The sequence below is a fragment of the Anas platyrhynchos genome, chromosome 3 (assembly GCF_047663525.1).
Source record: "Anas platyrhynchos isolate ZD024472 breed Pekin duck chromosome 3, IASCAAS_PekinDuck_T2T, whole genome shotgun sequence".
Taxonomy (NCBI): domain Eukaryota; kingdom Metazoa; phylum Chordata; class Aves; order Anseriformes; family Anatidae; genus Anas; species Anas platyrhynchos.
This window is the reverse complement of record NC_092589.1, coordinates 46,545,715-46,561,421: the sequence shown is the minus strand read 5'-3', so window position 1 is coordinate 46,561,421 and position 15,707 is coordinate 46,545,715. Positions and strand designations below refer to the sequence as shown.

The 15,707-nt window shown below is 44.3% G+C and overlaps 1 protein-coding gene across 1 annotated transcript; it reads right to left on the bottom strand.

Moving 5' to 3' along the window:
* Nucleotides 1-2,347: 2,347 nt before the first annotated feature.
* On the bottom strand, nt 2,348-15,676 carry DACT2 (dishevelled binding antagonist of beta catenin 2). Its single transcript, XM_021270724.4, has 4 exons — nt 15,296-15,676; nt 10,336-10,468; nt 8,432-8,719; nt 2,348-4,961 (listed from the first exon to the last, which is right to left on the bottom strand). Exons 1-4 carry the CDS (start codon nt 15,542-15,544, stop codon nt 3,172-3,174), a joined length of 2,460 nt encoding a protein of 819 aa, XP_021126399.2. The 5' UTR covers nt 15,545-15,676; the 3' UTR covers nt 2,348-3,171.
* Nucleotides 15,677-15,707: the final 31 nt, after the last annotated feature.

Here is a 15,707-nt window from a genome sequence, read left to right as displayed (position 1 = left end):
AAATTATTTACAGATATTTATTGTTTTTAAATATGTTTCAGATCTGTTTGCTTTGGAGGTAGGTATTCCTCAGTGCTGTCAGCAGTTAGCCCACAGTCTCAGATGGGCTGAGCACTAATAGGCATCACACTCTTACCCAGTTATTTAAATTCTTAATGTATGTGCCACCAAAATATACCACTTTTTATCAATGTATGGAGCCACAACTCTATTTTTTTGCCAGTATTGCTGCAGTATTGGCCATCTGAGTCTTCCACTTTGCCTTGTGCTGTCCTACTTCTTGCCTCCAGGGCTCAGATCCCAGCAGTTTCTGCTCCAGCAGAGGAAACCAATGAATTTCCAAAGGAAGTGCCAGGGAGAGGCCTTACTCCTCTTGGAGTAAGGCGGCTGAAGTAGATCCAAGTTCCTTCCAAGGGACTTTGTTACCATCTCCACCACTGTGGGATGAAGCTCCCCAGAGACAGCACTCAGCCCCCCATTGTACCAAGAGCTTTGGGAAGCAAGAACAAGCAGTGGCTGGTGGGAAAGCTACTGTCCACCCTGCCCTGAACACCACCAGTGCCATCCTTCCCAGAAAGCCACAGCTCAGTGGCATCACAGTGCATGATGAGGCATCATATATGGTGATACCTCAACACGCAACAGCAGATCCTCTGCACAGCTGGGGTTCTCCAGGCTTGCTTTGGATCAAGTGTAGGCACATAATCATATTTCTGTCAAATTAGCTAGGGCATAGGATGATGAAGTTTGTGCCAGCTTTATGCTTTTATGCTGGCTTTTTGCTGGCTCTGGGAGGAGAGACGTTATCTGACCTGGCAGAAGGTGTGAGCAGTAGAGGCAGTGATACCTCATCTGGCATAAAACCTGTCAGTATTAAATTAAGTCATCATTTTTCTTTATTTGAATTGGCAGTGTGAGTTCACTCTGGATCAGCACTTTCATCATGTGTCTGGCAGCATTTCTGACGGAGTATTAACAACCCTAAAGCAGGATTTACTGAGTTGTGTGATCACAAACTTATTGTTTGAGCTTACTCTGATAAAAAGGCAGGGAGCTACTGGGTGGTGGTGTTTATTAGGTTTCAGAATGCTCCTACCCAGAGCAGTTTTCTAGTTAGGAACAATTTCCTCCCCCATAAAAAAAAAAAAAAAACACCCTTCAAGTTCCCATCTAACCAGAAAACCCCACCCGAGCACAGAAAACCCATGGATTAAAGGTTCATATGTAACTTTTGACACACTCCCCCAAACCAAACCTTTTGTGTAAACGGGAAAAAGAATCCTTTTGTAGTGCAGAAAGTCAACATGGCATAAATCACTATTTTGTTTGTTCTGTTGCTTGACATGCTGAACAAGAAACCACCACCAGACCTGTGAAATTCTTCCATTAATCCTACTGGAGCAGTTACATCCAAGTATTCTTGGGACCATGAAAAAACACTTAAATGTACTCCACTGGCTGAAATATAACACTTCACTAGCTAAAATAAAGGATGGTGTTAGGCACTAGCTCCTAATATTTGAATTACTTCATGCAGCTTTTACTTTTCCCTACCTCATTTTCAAAACATGGTTTGAAAATAGAGTGGCCTAAAAACATAATATAGCTTCCAAAGAACAGAAGGCATTGGCTAAAAGTTTAGTCTTTCAATACTTCTGTTTGCTAATGAATCCTTGGAGTAAACAAACACTCTTTTACCCCCAGTTTCTGCTAAGGCACTTGCCTTTTGTTTCAGACCCAGTACATGGGCTGAATGAGGTAATGCCTACATCTCCTAGGCCAGGAATGTATTCAGGGTAGGAGGATAATACCTGATCTTTGGTAAACACGGGGTGAATTTCAGCTCCGCTTCCAGATTCCTGTGCTTGGAGGAAAGAATTAGGACTGCTTGTCTGAACACACCAAAAAAAAAATCACTTCATCAGTTTAGCAACTGATTCAAAGCCTCAGATAGGTGCCCTCAGATGTGTTTAAAATCTGTTGTGTATACATACATAAACCTTTTAAACGAGGAGTGTCTTGTAGCAAAATTGCATCAATATAAGTGAGACAGTTAAAACACCACTCTGTCCTCAGTATAAATATTGCTTTCAGATTCATTCAGTCAGAAGCAGATGCTGAGGTAAGTTTCTTGAGGTAGAGGCTGAAAGGGCCCTGGTTCCTACAGAGCTATAGAGACCCTCTGAAAAATAAAACAGAACCCCTCCGGCACAGTGATTATGAAAATGCATATCTGCTCTACCAGAGACCGCTCCTCCTGCTTGCCTCATGCAATGTTAGAATATTTACATTTTCTCAGAATCATTTTCTTTAGACATGAAAGTCAGACAAGTATAGCCTTTGCAAGTATATTAAATAGTATTTATTGAGTCTGCAATTTCAGGGGCAAAGCTATAATCTCAGTCCCAGCTATCCACACACCATGGTACTGAGCCCTCATGTTCTTTCACTCATTCAATAAATGAACAATAACATAGAAAATCATATAGAGAAGGGGTTGAAGGAAAAAACCCTATTCTCTCAGTTTTGAAAACAGACTTAAGTCTTGTTCTCATTTACAAACACACTGCCTTTTGAATAAGCATGGTATGTTTCTATTGAAGAACAGACTTGTCCTCCTGTGGTTGGGAGATGGTACATGAATGGTTGACATGAAAGAAAGAACTACAGACAGCACTGAGAGCTTTTCCATAGGTGGGTGGTTAATGCTCCTTCAGACTGCAATGAATTACTTACAAGAGGGAGGGATGTTCCCAAATCTCCAATTGGAAAGAGCCCCTCTTCTTAGGAGGCTTTTATGTCTGAGACTGGTACTGTGGGTGCATATGTACAACAAGAGACTGCCTGCAAAATCTTATGGCAGAGGTTGTTTGAACATGTCATCTCTTCCTGGCATTTTATTTTTACCATGGTGACCCTTCTGCATAGTAAAAAAAAAAGGCATCACACAATATACACAGATCCATATTTACAGAATAAATGGCAAAAGAGGAAATTAGATACAGTGACATTTATGTCCAGGCATTAACAAACAAAAATATCCCTTGTGTTGACTCAGGGATTGTTAAAAGTTCGTTTAAACAGGTCCTTTTCTCTGCACATTGGTCTTCTTGTTTCACAAATGAGAGCCAGCAGGATGTCTCAAGGAAAGAAACAAATGCTCACTCTCCCTTAAACCATGGTCATAACCTTCAGAGAAGCGGGTTGGAATCTCCTAATCTTCTTCTTTAGTGCCTTTGAAGCTTTGATGCGACAGATTTTGGGCACTGGGGGAAGAGGCCTGGAAGAGACCTGGACAGTCCCTGATTGTCTGACTGAACCTTCGGGCCAAATCAGCTCACTTTCATCCCCCTCATCATAGTCAAGTGCGAGGCTGCTGCTGTTACTGCTGCCATCCGAGTCACTTTCACTGGATTCACTGTCCCCAAAACGGTTAGCTGTGAAATCGCTGACCTCCCCTTCGCTGGTCTCCGCGATGGTGGAGTGGAAGAGGGAAGCACACTCTGCAGAGTACTCAGAGTGGTCTGACTCGCTTCTGGCGTAAGCTCCGTGGTGATGACTCTTGGAGCGAGCCCTCATGCTGAGGGTGCGCAGGACACTGGCTCTCCTTGCTGGCTGCTTTGCTGCCCCTAGGCCAGAGGAGCTGGCCCCGTGGGCCTTGGCAGAGATCTCCACCGTGGACTGCCACTTGCGCTGCTGCTTCTTCTTGTTGGCTGTGTCTACAGAAGCTCCTTCGAGGGAATACAGCGCGTTGGCAGAAGCTCTGTAGAGCTCAGACCTGGATGGCGTGGTGGGCAGCTTGACCTGTGCAGGGAACAGGCTAGACTCTGAGCACGACCTGCCACTCACATCACCAGAGTACGAAGGTCTCCGGATGAGGCTCTTCGCTGCGTGTGGTCTTTGGGGCTGATTCCACTCAGCAGGCAGCCTGGCAGCCCCGTGAGCCCCTCTTGCCTTCTCCACACAAAAGGCTTGCTTCCCAGGACGTAGCACCTTTTCGCTGTTCCTCCTCTTTATCTTCACTGCTTTTGTTTTGGAGCTGGCAAACTTGACTCGGACTTGGTGGGATTCTGCAGGGACAAACTGGGCGTGAACAAACTCAGCTCGTGCAGCTCGCTCATGCCCTCCAGTGCTACCCAGTTTGGCATTGCCACTTCTTTTGAGGGGCAGCTTTCTGGGAGGGACAGCTTTAGCATTCCAGTTGCCCAGGCTGGAGTCCTCCTGGCATAGCTGCGAGCAGGATGAACTGCACTCTGCACTGCTCTCCATTGCCTCTGCCAGCGGAGAGCCCCTAGCCGCTGACTTGGCAGGATAACAACTATTCACAGCTGATGGCTCTGTGTCAGGGAGAGTGGACGGCTGTTCCTCATTCACACAGCGCATGGTCTCCTGCTGCTTGGCACATTCCCCCTCCGGCATCTCTCTCTGCAGCTTTCCTTCAGCTTTGTTACTTTCCAGAGAACTTGCTTGTTTTTCCAGCTGGCTACCGCTGCTGTTAATTTTCACTCCACCAGCGCTGGGGGTTATAATGAGTCTCTGGTGCATTGTGGCTGGCTGGCTCTTTGTCGAAACCCGCTCACTGGCATCAGCTCGATTGTTCCCTTTGCATCTTGTCAGTTGCAGTAACTTATTGATGTAACCCCCTGGCTTGGCCTCAGCGGTTGGCCTAGTCCTAATCAAGCTGGGACCTGTCACACTAGGCATGGGTTTGCTGGGGGAAGCCTGGAGGTCTGCTTCTGGGGATGTCCCCATCAGGGAGAAAAGGGGACTTTGTAAAGCCACCGCATGAAGGGGGCTTGGGTAAGGGTACACATCGATGCCATTCTTGGAGACCAGATCGTTCTGGAACTTGGGGTCCACGCTGTGCAGCTGCAAGTCTGCATGGCACGGAGGCAATGAGGATTTGTGATCTGTCTCTGTCTGAAATCTACTGTCTGCTGGAATGAGTCTTTCCAAGTCACCTACACAGTGGATGAAAATAAATAACTTAATTAAATCACAGACAATTACACTCAAGCTGGCTTATATTAAAAGTGTTATTTCAGAGGGATGTGTTAATTTATACTAAAATCAGTAGCAGGAATGCAGAAAGCCTTTCAGTCCTCCAAGAACACTGAATTAGCTCAGGGCTCTTATTCACCTCAGCATAATGGAGATTAGAATGCCTTTTAACACCAATGATAAAACTGATGCCTTCGCAGGAAATTTGAACTGTGCTACTTGGATGACAGTAAATCTGTGTATATATAAAAATGTTCTCAAGCAACACAGACCAACAGGAATCCAATCAACCAAAAATAAGAAGTTATTTTTATTTCTTAGTAGAGATAAAAAGTGAATCCAATAGCTTTTAAGCCTGAAGCGTCAAACCAGAATTATCCAATACAACAGATATATTTTTTTTCATACTTTCCCCCCAGGATGGGATAAAGACTTCCTCTGACTAAATAACTTTTTGTTTGTTAGCTTTAAAAACAAAACAAAACAAACAAAAAAACTAACCTATAACTTAGAAAGAAATTCCTGGAATTTCCAGCACGCAAGAGTCTACCAAATAGTCAACAGTATCTTTATTTTTTTAAAAGTGGTGAAATCTGAATTCCAGCTTCTCCTCCAACCCTTTTATATCACGCATTTTAGAAAAATCTACAGTACTCAACCAGCTTCCTTAAGAAGACTTGAACAGACACCAGGTATTTCTTAAACTCTTCACAGTTGCAAGCTGTAGGTGTGTTTTTTTGCATCTTGCTTCAGTAAGGCATTACTGAACAGAGGCACTCAACCTACAGTGCAGAGACATTAAGACTCAGGTGTCTTGACAGGCCACAATGAAGTGATTCTACTTTTCCTCAACCTGAAATCCAATAAAAACCCCTAACTGAATCTCTAATTTTATTTGACAACATCACCAGTCAATGCCTTTCTTAAGTCTCCAAACTTCTTGGAGCATTTAATTTCAGAACAAAATATTCTGAGCTTTTATTAAAAGGCACAAAATCAGGTCTGCTGTAATTATGTGTGCAGATTTTTAAAAAGTCAACCTTAAGTGTGTAGAAAAATGGGCTAGAGAACCTTTTAATTTTGACAAAGAAAAAAAAACCTAAGGGCAAGTTACACCAGATTGCTGGACTTTCCTCTCAGGAACATCTGCTCTGTGAGAGCCAGGTTGTGTTTCAGGAGCAGGACTGCTCCATCTGGACAAGTCAGCCGGTAGAGCACCATGGTGCTGTGTTACCTCCGATAGATACCAAGAGTGCTGGAACCATCTGCAGTCTGCTTGGATTTCTTGGTATGACAGTGCAGACTGCAGTGTCAACAAATCCTCAGCTAGCTACTTTCCTGGCTATTTCATGCCGCCAGGAAACCCAAACATTAAATTCAAGCAGGTATTTCACTTACAGTGACTGCCTCTCTCCTGTCCAAGGAAGCTTCTGGGAGACTTCAAAATTTGGAGCTGTCAGCACTGTCCTACCTAAGGCACTTAAAGAACTGCTTCAGCAGTTCAGGATGATGATGTCTCAAACAACATAACTACAACATGAAAATTCTTTAGGAAATTGGCAGTGTGTAGCAGTGTTCTCTTTTCCCTTTGCTTTTTACCTTCTGTGCACAGCATAGAAATTCCACAAAAAAGGACATGGTTTTACCACAAACTGATTTTTCCCCAACATTATGTTAAAAGGGAAGACACTCTAGCACACGTTCTAGCTCAAATGAATGATGCTTTCGTGTAACAGTAGTCCAGACTCATTATAGTGAGATGAAAAAGGATCAGTATCACAAGCTTTTAACAAAAATCACTTATTCTACTACAAAATGAACAGCTATGCAAAAAATCAGTCAAAGGAGCAGTGACTCAGCCACCACAAACAAACCAGGAAGGGGTCAAAAGAATACTGTGCGTGTGTGGTGTTTTACCAAGCTTGCCTTTTCTTTCTGTGGCAACAGGAAATCTGTTTGTACCTGCAGTTTTCAGCAGGGACAAGCTAGGGGGAGAAAATGAGAATTTTTTTCTCCTTTCCAAACAATGCTTTTCTGAAGTAAAATCTTGACTCACTTCTCTGCAACATGGCCAGCTTCACAGAAATTGTTTCTTTCTCCACAGAGGCAACAATCCCACCACTTATGGTTCTCACGCTGAATGAAGTAAGAGGTTGTAGCCAGGAATAAAGGAGTGGGACGTATAAAAGGGGAAGGAGGACTAAAGGAGGTCTGTGCCCTCACTCCCACACCTCTTCTTAACATTACTTATCCCTTTTTCTGCTAATCTATCTCCATACCCTACGCGCATAAAGCCACATTTGCTAAGAGCAAAACGTTGCACGTTCCTGATACAATACCAAGTCTGTAATCTGAACGTGGAAGCCACGGATCATTAAGATCAACACTTCTTCCCCCCCAGCATCTGAGAAGCCTTGAGAACAATTTGTTTTTATACTGTAATTTACCACCATCGCTTCAGGTGTGTCTGCACAGACTTGTACATAACAGGGGGTCTTTGTTTCAGCTCTCAGCAAGCCAGACGTGAGCTAGTTCAGGTAAGGAAGGTGTGGGAATGACTCCAGAGAGATGCTGTACTTGAAAAGACGTTCTCTGTGACTCCACTGTTTCTATAATGGAACAGCAACATGTCTGACTGGGTCACCCTAAGAACTGTACTAGCACGAGGCTGCTCTGAGGATATGGAAGGACCAAAATGGAAAATAATATGATGGCACTTCACAGCTACATGAACAAGGGACTCAGAGAACTAGTAGGTTTGTCCATTATGCATAAAGGTGTGAGGCAAATTTACGTTTGGTCCAGTATTAGGCTCAAGAGCAGTTCATAGATAGGCGATTAACCTTTGGTGTCTGTTATCCCTAACTGTACATTTTAAAGTATCAAGAATATCGTGTGTGCACATTACTTTCAGTAAATATGGCTAGCAAACTAAGTCTTATCATGCTATTTCAGGGCAGATTGAGAACACAGACACTAAGTCTGGAAATAGCTTTTTCTCCTTCAAATTCTTGGAAGATCTTCCTCAGTAAAATGCAATAGTTCTAATACTGAATTCACCCTATATTTTTCATGCATCGCTGTACTTTTACATAAGACATTTCAAGTATGCAATTTTAGTGATTTCTCAAACAGATAAATTAAAAAAAATAACTAGACATTCATTACCATTTTACCTCATGCACTTAAGTACTTTCCATCTCTAATTGCATACCTCCTCATATTTGCTATTATTTAAAAGTATCAGAGTCTGAGACAAGTGAAAGTTGTACAGTAAATGGCAAGGCTCTGTGGTTTCAATTAATTCTCACTTTGTACATTTAAAATGAATGCTATGTATTGATTACACTATTGGTGTACAAGGTTCTAAGAGTAATAGCCAGGACTCTGCCCTTCTCTTGAATGAGTACCCAGCTCTGCAATCAATTACCTGTGGAAACTGGCCTCGGTCTGGACCTGGCAGGAGTCCCAGAAACGTCTGTGCTCGCTGTAATCCGACATCCATCGCTGGCATAGGTGTCCTGCTGTTGGAAGCTGGTGGTATGCACAGTAGTTTCATCTGCAGACTTGGGTCGGTAATCAAACACACTGAGCCTTGCCTTAGGGTGTTGAGAGCTGGGCAAGAGACTGGTGTGGGAGGAGGAGATGGACTCACTGTACACAGAGGTACAAGAATTGGAGAGCGAGCAAGAACCACCATCACTCAGGTCGTAGAAGCCTGCAGAGGTGAAATAAATAGGAAGATATTTCCGACTTACAGTTACTAAATATGGTCTGTAGAAGAAACGTGCAGAGAATAAGATAAATCTCCATTTGCTATTTGCCCCAGGTCTAAATTTGTCACCATTTTTGGGGGGTAACTTTTGCAAAGGCATACTCCGATTCAACTAATTCAACTACCTTTTGTTGGGCTTCTGCATATTTCCTTAGGCCCTAAGCCAGCTCAGCACGGACATGTGCACTTAGTTCTGAGCATGAGGTGGGGTGAAGTGCAGCACCATCATGCTCTGTTCTTTATTGAAGAACATCTTTGGGGACTATTATGCAACTGGTGTAAAACAGCCATCATACGATGTTGTAACTTGTGCTAGGTGCATACAAGCACAGCTCATTTGGGACAGCAGAGCAAAACCAGCCTGTGATCAGAGGTGCCAAGTCTATGATAGCTGGAATATCTGAGGGCACAGAGTGGAGGTTATCTTGTCTCTCCAGGTCCTACCATCATTGCTAATTAATTATGGAACTACGAAATAAGGCTCTGTGTCAGTTCAATGTGGGAATTTTTATAATTCTTCTCTATATAAAGCAAATTGAAAAGGATGCTGTTTCCTTTTGAACTGTGTATATGCCTAAGTGAATAACTCTTGAACTTAAACACTCATGGAAACTTGAACTTTTATACACATTGTAAGTATCATCCTGCAAATGCGTATGCATATCCACATAAATGCATGTGGAACAAAACTGTTGGAAGAAGTAGTTAGTGGTAAGATGCTTTATTCCTGCTCAGCTATTTGTAATGCTTCAGGAAATTATTACTATTCAATGTATAGATACAGATAAGACATAAAAATATTTTCTCATATTGTGCAAGCTTTCAAGATTAAAAAAAAAAAAACAAATTATTTCCTTGTATCAAGGTAGACTTAAGGCTTTTCAAAATTTTGTTTAAAAAGGTGTTCCCTTTGTCCCAGACTAGATAACAGAAACCGGTTTTAACAGACATCCCAGCTATAAAAGACTTCAGTTCAGCTCTCCCTGTGAATCACAACAGAAACCTGAAACTCCGTCTCTCTCTTGTCCATGAGAACGTTACTCAGCAGACTGCTGGGGTGTTGTTTCTCAGTGTCTTTTAATAGAGCTTTATTCATTAACTCATTTTTATACAAATGATCAAACATTCGTTAGGTCAGAGCACTGCAGTGGTTGTGATCTTTAAGGCTTTACTGATGTTCAAGACTGCAGATTTAAGGTATTGGTCTCCTTCGCTTCTAGTAAGTACTTTAGACCTTTTGCCAATGGCCATTTTGCACTGAACATGGTAATTAATAAATAGATTTGTCTTCTCCTTCTGTTAGTGGCTAAAATGTCTATTTTTTAATTGAAAATTTCCAGAAAAAATCCTGTTGAGTGAAACAGCATTTTCCAATTAAATCCACTTTGCAGGTGAATTCTCACCAGCTTTGTGTGCGCTCAGTGCCACATCACTACTCTCCACCTCAGCCCTGGGGCACTCTTTCTGACCAAACATCACACAAGTTTTGCTCAGTGGTTGACATCCTTCAGTTCTACTGGCACCACACTCCTGGAAATAAAGGACAGGGTGCACGTTACCTGAGCTGGGGCGGCTGTCACTGTCCAGGTATTCACTGGAGGTCTTGCTGACATCCAGCTTCAGCTCGCTTATTCGCTGGTCAAGCTGGTCCAGGTGGCTTTTCAAGCCGACATCCTGTCTTCTCAAACGAGACTGATTTGCAAGTCAAGGAAAGAAGGGGAAAATGAAGAATAATCGTAGTTAGAATCTCAGCAGCAACACGTGAATTCAGGCCATCTGTGCCGGACAGATTCTGCACTCGTGAAATGTTTTGCTTAGCTAGGGACTGTTGCAAATGGATCTCTGTAATGAGCCTGACATAACAGGCAAGTACAAAACATTTTGTTTCTCAGCATATATTGCCTTCTGCCCAGCTGAATGTTTTCTCAGAACTTCTCATACTGAATATGCTACTTCAACTTCCCTTGTTTTGTTACACCTATAGTAGGGACTAACTAAAGAGGATGGCAATCTCCTGACTAATTATCATACTAATATATGTACTGCATTTTGCCATACACTGCCTCTGGGCGGAGGATGAGAGAAACATTATGGATTGCCTGAGTGAACTCAAAGATACTTTCTGGTGGAAGGAAATGACTGTGTGTAGAGGTATCTCATCACCACACGAAGCACAGGTAGCTTACTGCACTCTGCAAAGCCCTTAGCTCTGGTAGCATCTCTTTACAGTAGGAAGAGTACACTACATGAAATACACCATCTCTGCTGCTGAAAATTTCCCTTGCATGTCTCATGGCTAGCTGTTTCCACACATTATAAGTAAGAAGAATGCGTCTCTTGAATTTTCTTGTGGAAACGTCTGTATTTAAAAAAAATGGTGCCTTCAAGCTTGCAAATAACCCCTCAGAAGCCAGCAACGAGGGCCTTTACCTACTGTGGTCACTGACCAGACTGATCTGTGGTAACAGCTCCTGCAGTTGCTCCCCCCAACACTTACACGGACAGCGTAGGGGGACAGATGGCCAGGAATTAGGGTACCAGCCAAAGAACCACAGTTGGTTTCTGTCACCAACTTCTCACATGGCACTTGGCAAATTATGTAAGCCCAGCCGCTATTTAGGCAGCTTCTAATTATATCATGCCTAACCATGCATCCTACAGTACTTCACAGAAAGGTATTCTCTTCAGGGTGGCTGTAAAGTTGTGCTCACAGCCCTTGTGAGGCCAGGTTTCCGTTCAGTAACAGCGAGAAAGGCACTCTTCTTGAAAAAGATTCTTTGTGCCTACATTTCACATATAAAAGTGCAGCTCTAATAGCATTTCCAACCTCAAATAAATAATATTTAGGTCCCCTAATTAATTAAAGTATATACAACATTAAACAACATACACAAAATTAAAATCAGTATGTACATGTATGCATTTTCAGCTCTACTTTCCTTATGTTATCATTATTCAGCTTTTAAGATCTGCATTTTTAGGGTTCTCCACAGCTACAAATACAAAATGCAAGGAAAGCTAAGATCCTGAGCTAATCAGTCAGTGATTAGAAACTGAAAATCAAAGAAGAGAGAAAAGACAGATGTTTCAAGTCTCACAAGACAACTGTTACGGTTGTTGGTGCTGTTGGGAAGACTAAAAGGTATTTCTAGCACACTGTTTTAGGGAACCGGAGGGACATATTACACACAAGAAGTAAAACCCCATTTTATCAGCGTTGCACGTCTAGAAATGTTTAAGCTCAGCAAGCTCATTACTGCTCCCTAGGAATACAGGTGGTGATTTTCACTCTTCCTGTTTCCTACAAACAAAAGGAAGACCTGGATAATAAAGGACATTTTCTATCCCGTCTGAATGATGAATGCATGACCTCCTCAGTACTTCTTTATTTCCTTTATGGTGAAAAAGCAAAGACATGCCATGCTTCCTTCAATCTCACCTACTCAGGAAATCACAAAGTTTTGTTTTCACGGCTGGAATTAATTGCTTAATGATTAATGTTTCGCCAGCCAATCCCTCAGTCTGTGGTTTCTGATTAATGACGGAGAGGCCACAAGGCTCTCAGGTATTCAAAGATTATTTATTATACCTCCAGGTTCTGTCTGCGCTTTCACAGCATTTTAACCAACACACATGATTTACATCATCGTTTTAACCCTTTTATGGTGCCTCACACCATTGGGTTTTCATGTTTCTGGCAGACTTCATAGCTTTGATCTTTCAGTTAACTCCTTCTGCTCTCCAAGACAACAAGCACGTCTCACTCTGGCTGGGTAAGGACGGCTTTTCCAGTGTGCTGCTTGAGGTTGTTATTGTTCCAATAACCACACCGAGCGGCACCCAGAACAACAAACCCTGAACACGCTCTTTCTCAATTCACAACATGAATTTTACATGAGACAAAACCTTGCAGGTGAAGCCATCTGTTTGCTTTGGGCAATGCAGCTGTGAAGACTTCTGCACACCGCACAAAGTAGGACCAGACTTCTAAATCAACTCATGCTATTGATGGACTATGGTTTCTGGGAGCCAAAAATATTGTCATACCATCCATTTTTCAGAAGAACACCCTCTGAAAAGCAGGTTCCTTTGAATCTACAGAAACTGGCACCCCAAAACAAGGTACCAAAAAGCACTGGTCATGTTTAACTACTCCGCTCTGCTATTAATCAGCTCACTTCAGCTAAAGAGGGTTTTGATGTTTCTTGCTGTGGTTGTAGATTGGCACCTGATAATTTTATTAATCCAACTGCATTTTGGAATGGACAAAAGATAACACTAATCTTACCGAGGTCTGTGCATCTAAAATCCATTCACCCTTGGGTCTTTTTGTAACTGAGTCTGCAAAGTAGCCAGTTTCAGAGGAAGGTCAATTTCACATATTTCAGACACTTACTTTGGTGTGACACGAATCCCTTCTGGAAGCACACATTTTTCTCAGTTGAGAAAAAACAAACAAACAAACAAAAAAGAACAGCTGAGAAAAACTTTAAGTTATTTTAATATATATTAAAAAAAATAATCTCCAGGATGTAAAAGATGTTTTCTTCCATTTAAAAATATTTAAAGGGGAAAAAAAATCTGCACAAAAAGCAGGGTACCAATCATTTTTTTTTCCTCTTCAGTATAATTTCTGTCCCTTCTCCACATTTTTACAACATTGTAAGCCACACAAAAGCTTGCAAAATAAGATCATTGGACTTAAATCAATGAGGTTTTATAAATATGTTCCCTGAGAAAACATGAACAATACTGTATGCTGCTGCCTTAGATATCTACCCACTTAGTGGAAATGTCATAGAATTCTTCCTTTTCCTTAGCCTGAATATGCATCTCTTCTTTGTCCTCTAGGTCACCACAAAAGAGTTTGGCCGAGAGACCTGTTTAGCACCTCTGGGATCACTGAGGGTAGATAGCATCACAGCTCTGCTTCTCTTCCCAGTCTCTGCTACAGACTCGCTGCCTGCACCGCGGTAACTTGAAGCTCTGCCAGAAGAGCCCCTGGACACCAAAAAGAGCCACTGACTAGGGACAAAAAAGGATGTGCCTGCTCGGGGCAGCAGACAGCCTGTGGCCTTGCTGCCTACAGCAGACTGCTGGAAAGGTTAGCTGCTGACTGCTGCAAGCACCCACTGCTGGGAAAGAGATTGGGATGCTGGAGTGGCATCTGCAAGTGGTCCCTAAAAGATTTGATGGCTCCACTCCACCCATTCCTGCTGGTGGCATTTGACACCTCAGGAAGCTTCTGTGCTTGTTACTCACCCTCCCAGCACAGAAGAAGCCTGGTGTGACTCTCATCTGTCTTGCTTCCACTGCTGAGAAACCTCGAGCCAGCTCCATCTGATACAATTTCCACGTTTTATGTGACAAGGACCAAACTTTTTATGAATGCAGCTATGACCACACAAAAGCCTAGGGCTACAGCCCTACGTGAAACTTGGATCAAGATGCACTCCAAGGCAAAGCCACGTTTACATTGTTAATGAGTTTCTCCATCTGAAAGCCTATAGAGCTGTGATCACAGACTCTACCATCCCTGGGCCAAGAACAACACTGGTGAAGACACAACACTCCCTGAGCAATGCCGTGCTTTGCATTCTCTATTGCTTTTAGCTTTAACTTAACTTCCTGTGATCATGAACACCATTTTCAAGGGGTTTGACTGCAATGTCCTGTCCACAAGGCACCAAGAAACTTTTTTCAGCCTGTGGTCTCCGAGTTCCTAGGATGTGTGAAATCCTACTTTGAAAAGCCTCTTTTCTCTCGGGTTTATTTTAGTCTTATGCAAAGCCGAGGTCTGCACCTATGCTTAAATATACGTCTGAAATTTGCAGGGAAGAGACCAACAGCAGCGAGCTAGCAGGTATGCCCTCCTGGAAGGCTTCCAGCAGCCGCAGGTCCGTCGGAAGCGCGCTGTACCGCAGCTCCAGGAGCTCGCACAACCGCAGCGTGGCTGAGGAGCCCGACCCTCGGTTTTAGACATTTCGGAGCCGTCCCTCCCAAGCTGCAGGCACCCCCAGAGGATGCTTCCCAAACCTGCACTGGCACCTACTGGTGAGACCCGTCCCTCTCCGCTGTGGAGCCGAGTTCCTGCCGCCCTCCCAGCTCCTGCACGTCCCGGGAAATAAATCTAATCCCAGCCCCTTCCATTTTATCCGCTAGTTTCTCCCGTGTCCTTGAAAGCCTTCCGAGGTGCCAGCAAAGTCCTAACGAGATAATCTTCTATTTTCAGACTTTATTTGAGATGTATATAAACAAACCAGTACCCAAAGCACGCCAGCTGACATAAGGAAGAAATGATAGCCGCTACGGCCAGAGGTCACCGGGTGCTGCTGTTAACCCAGTGGCCCCAGACAGGCAATAAACGCTTTCAGTTCTTTTTTTTTCCTTTTCTTATATATACACCAAGCGGAGCCATTAGCTGGAATCATCTCCGAGGAGCCCCGCCGTCCCCCACCTGGGCCGTACGGCTCCCCTCCGCCCCCCGGGGGACCACCGGGACCCCGTCCCGTCCCTTACCAGCTGCTCCTTGAGGGCGCTGAGGGTTGCCTCCAGCCGGCGCTCCTTGCTGCGGGCGCACAGGGGCTGCTCGCCGCCGGCGGCCGGGCCCCGCTGCGGCATAGCCAGGGCGGCCCGCACCAGGTCCCGCTGCTGCTCCCGCAGCACCTGGAGCTCCCGCAGCCCGGCCAGGGCCGCCTGCAGCCTCTCGCCCACCCGGCCGCGATCCCAGCCGCCGCCCCCTCCCGGCCGCGGGGCGCCCAGCAGCATCCTCAGCGCTGGGCCGCGGGCTCGGCCATGGCACGGAGGCGGCGGGGAGGCGGCGGGGCTGCGGCCGGCCCCGGGGCGGCGCGGAGACTGCAGCCGGGCCGCGGCGGCTCCGCAGGTTTTGGAGGAGAGGTGGGGAGCGGGGAGGGAGCGGCAGGAGGAGGAG

Excerpts from the sequence above, each read along its gene's own strand:
- DACT2 (XM_021270724.4), bottom strand. The coding sequence starts at position 15,544 with ATGCTGCTGGGCGCCCCGCGGCCGGGAGGGGGCGGCGGCTGGGATCGC. Across the intron at positions 10,469-15,295 it reads GCGCCCTCAAGGAGCAGCTG|TCTCGTTTGAGAAGACAGGA; the intron begins GTAAGGGACGGG and ends CTTGCAAATCAG. Across the intron at positions 8,720-10,335 it reads TGACAGCCGCCCCAGCTCAG|GCTTCTACGACCTGAGTGAT; the intron begins GTAACGTGCACC and ends TCACCTCTGCAG.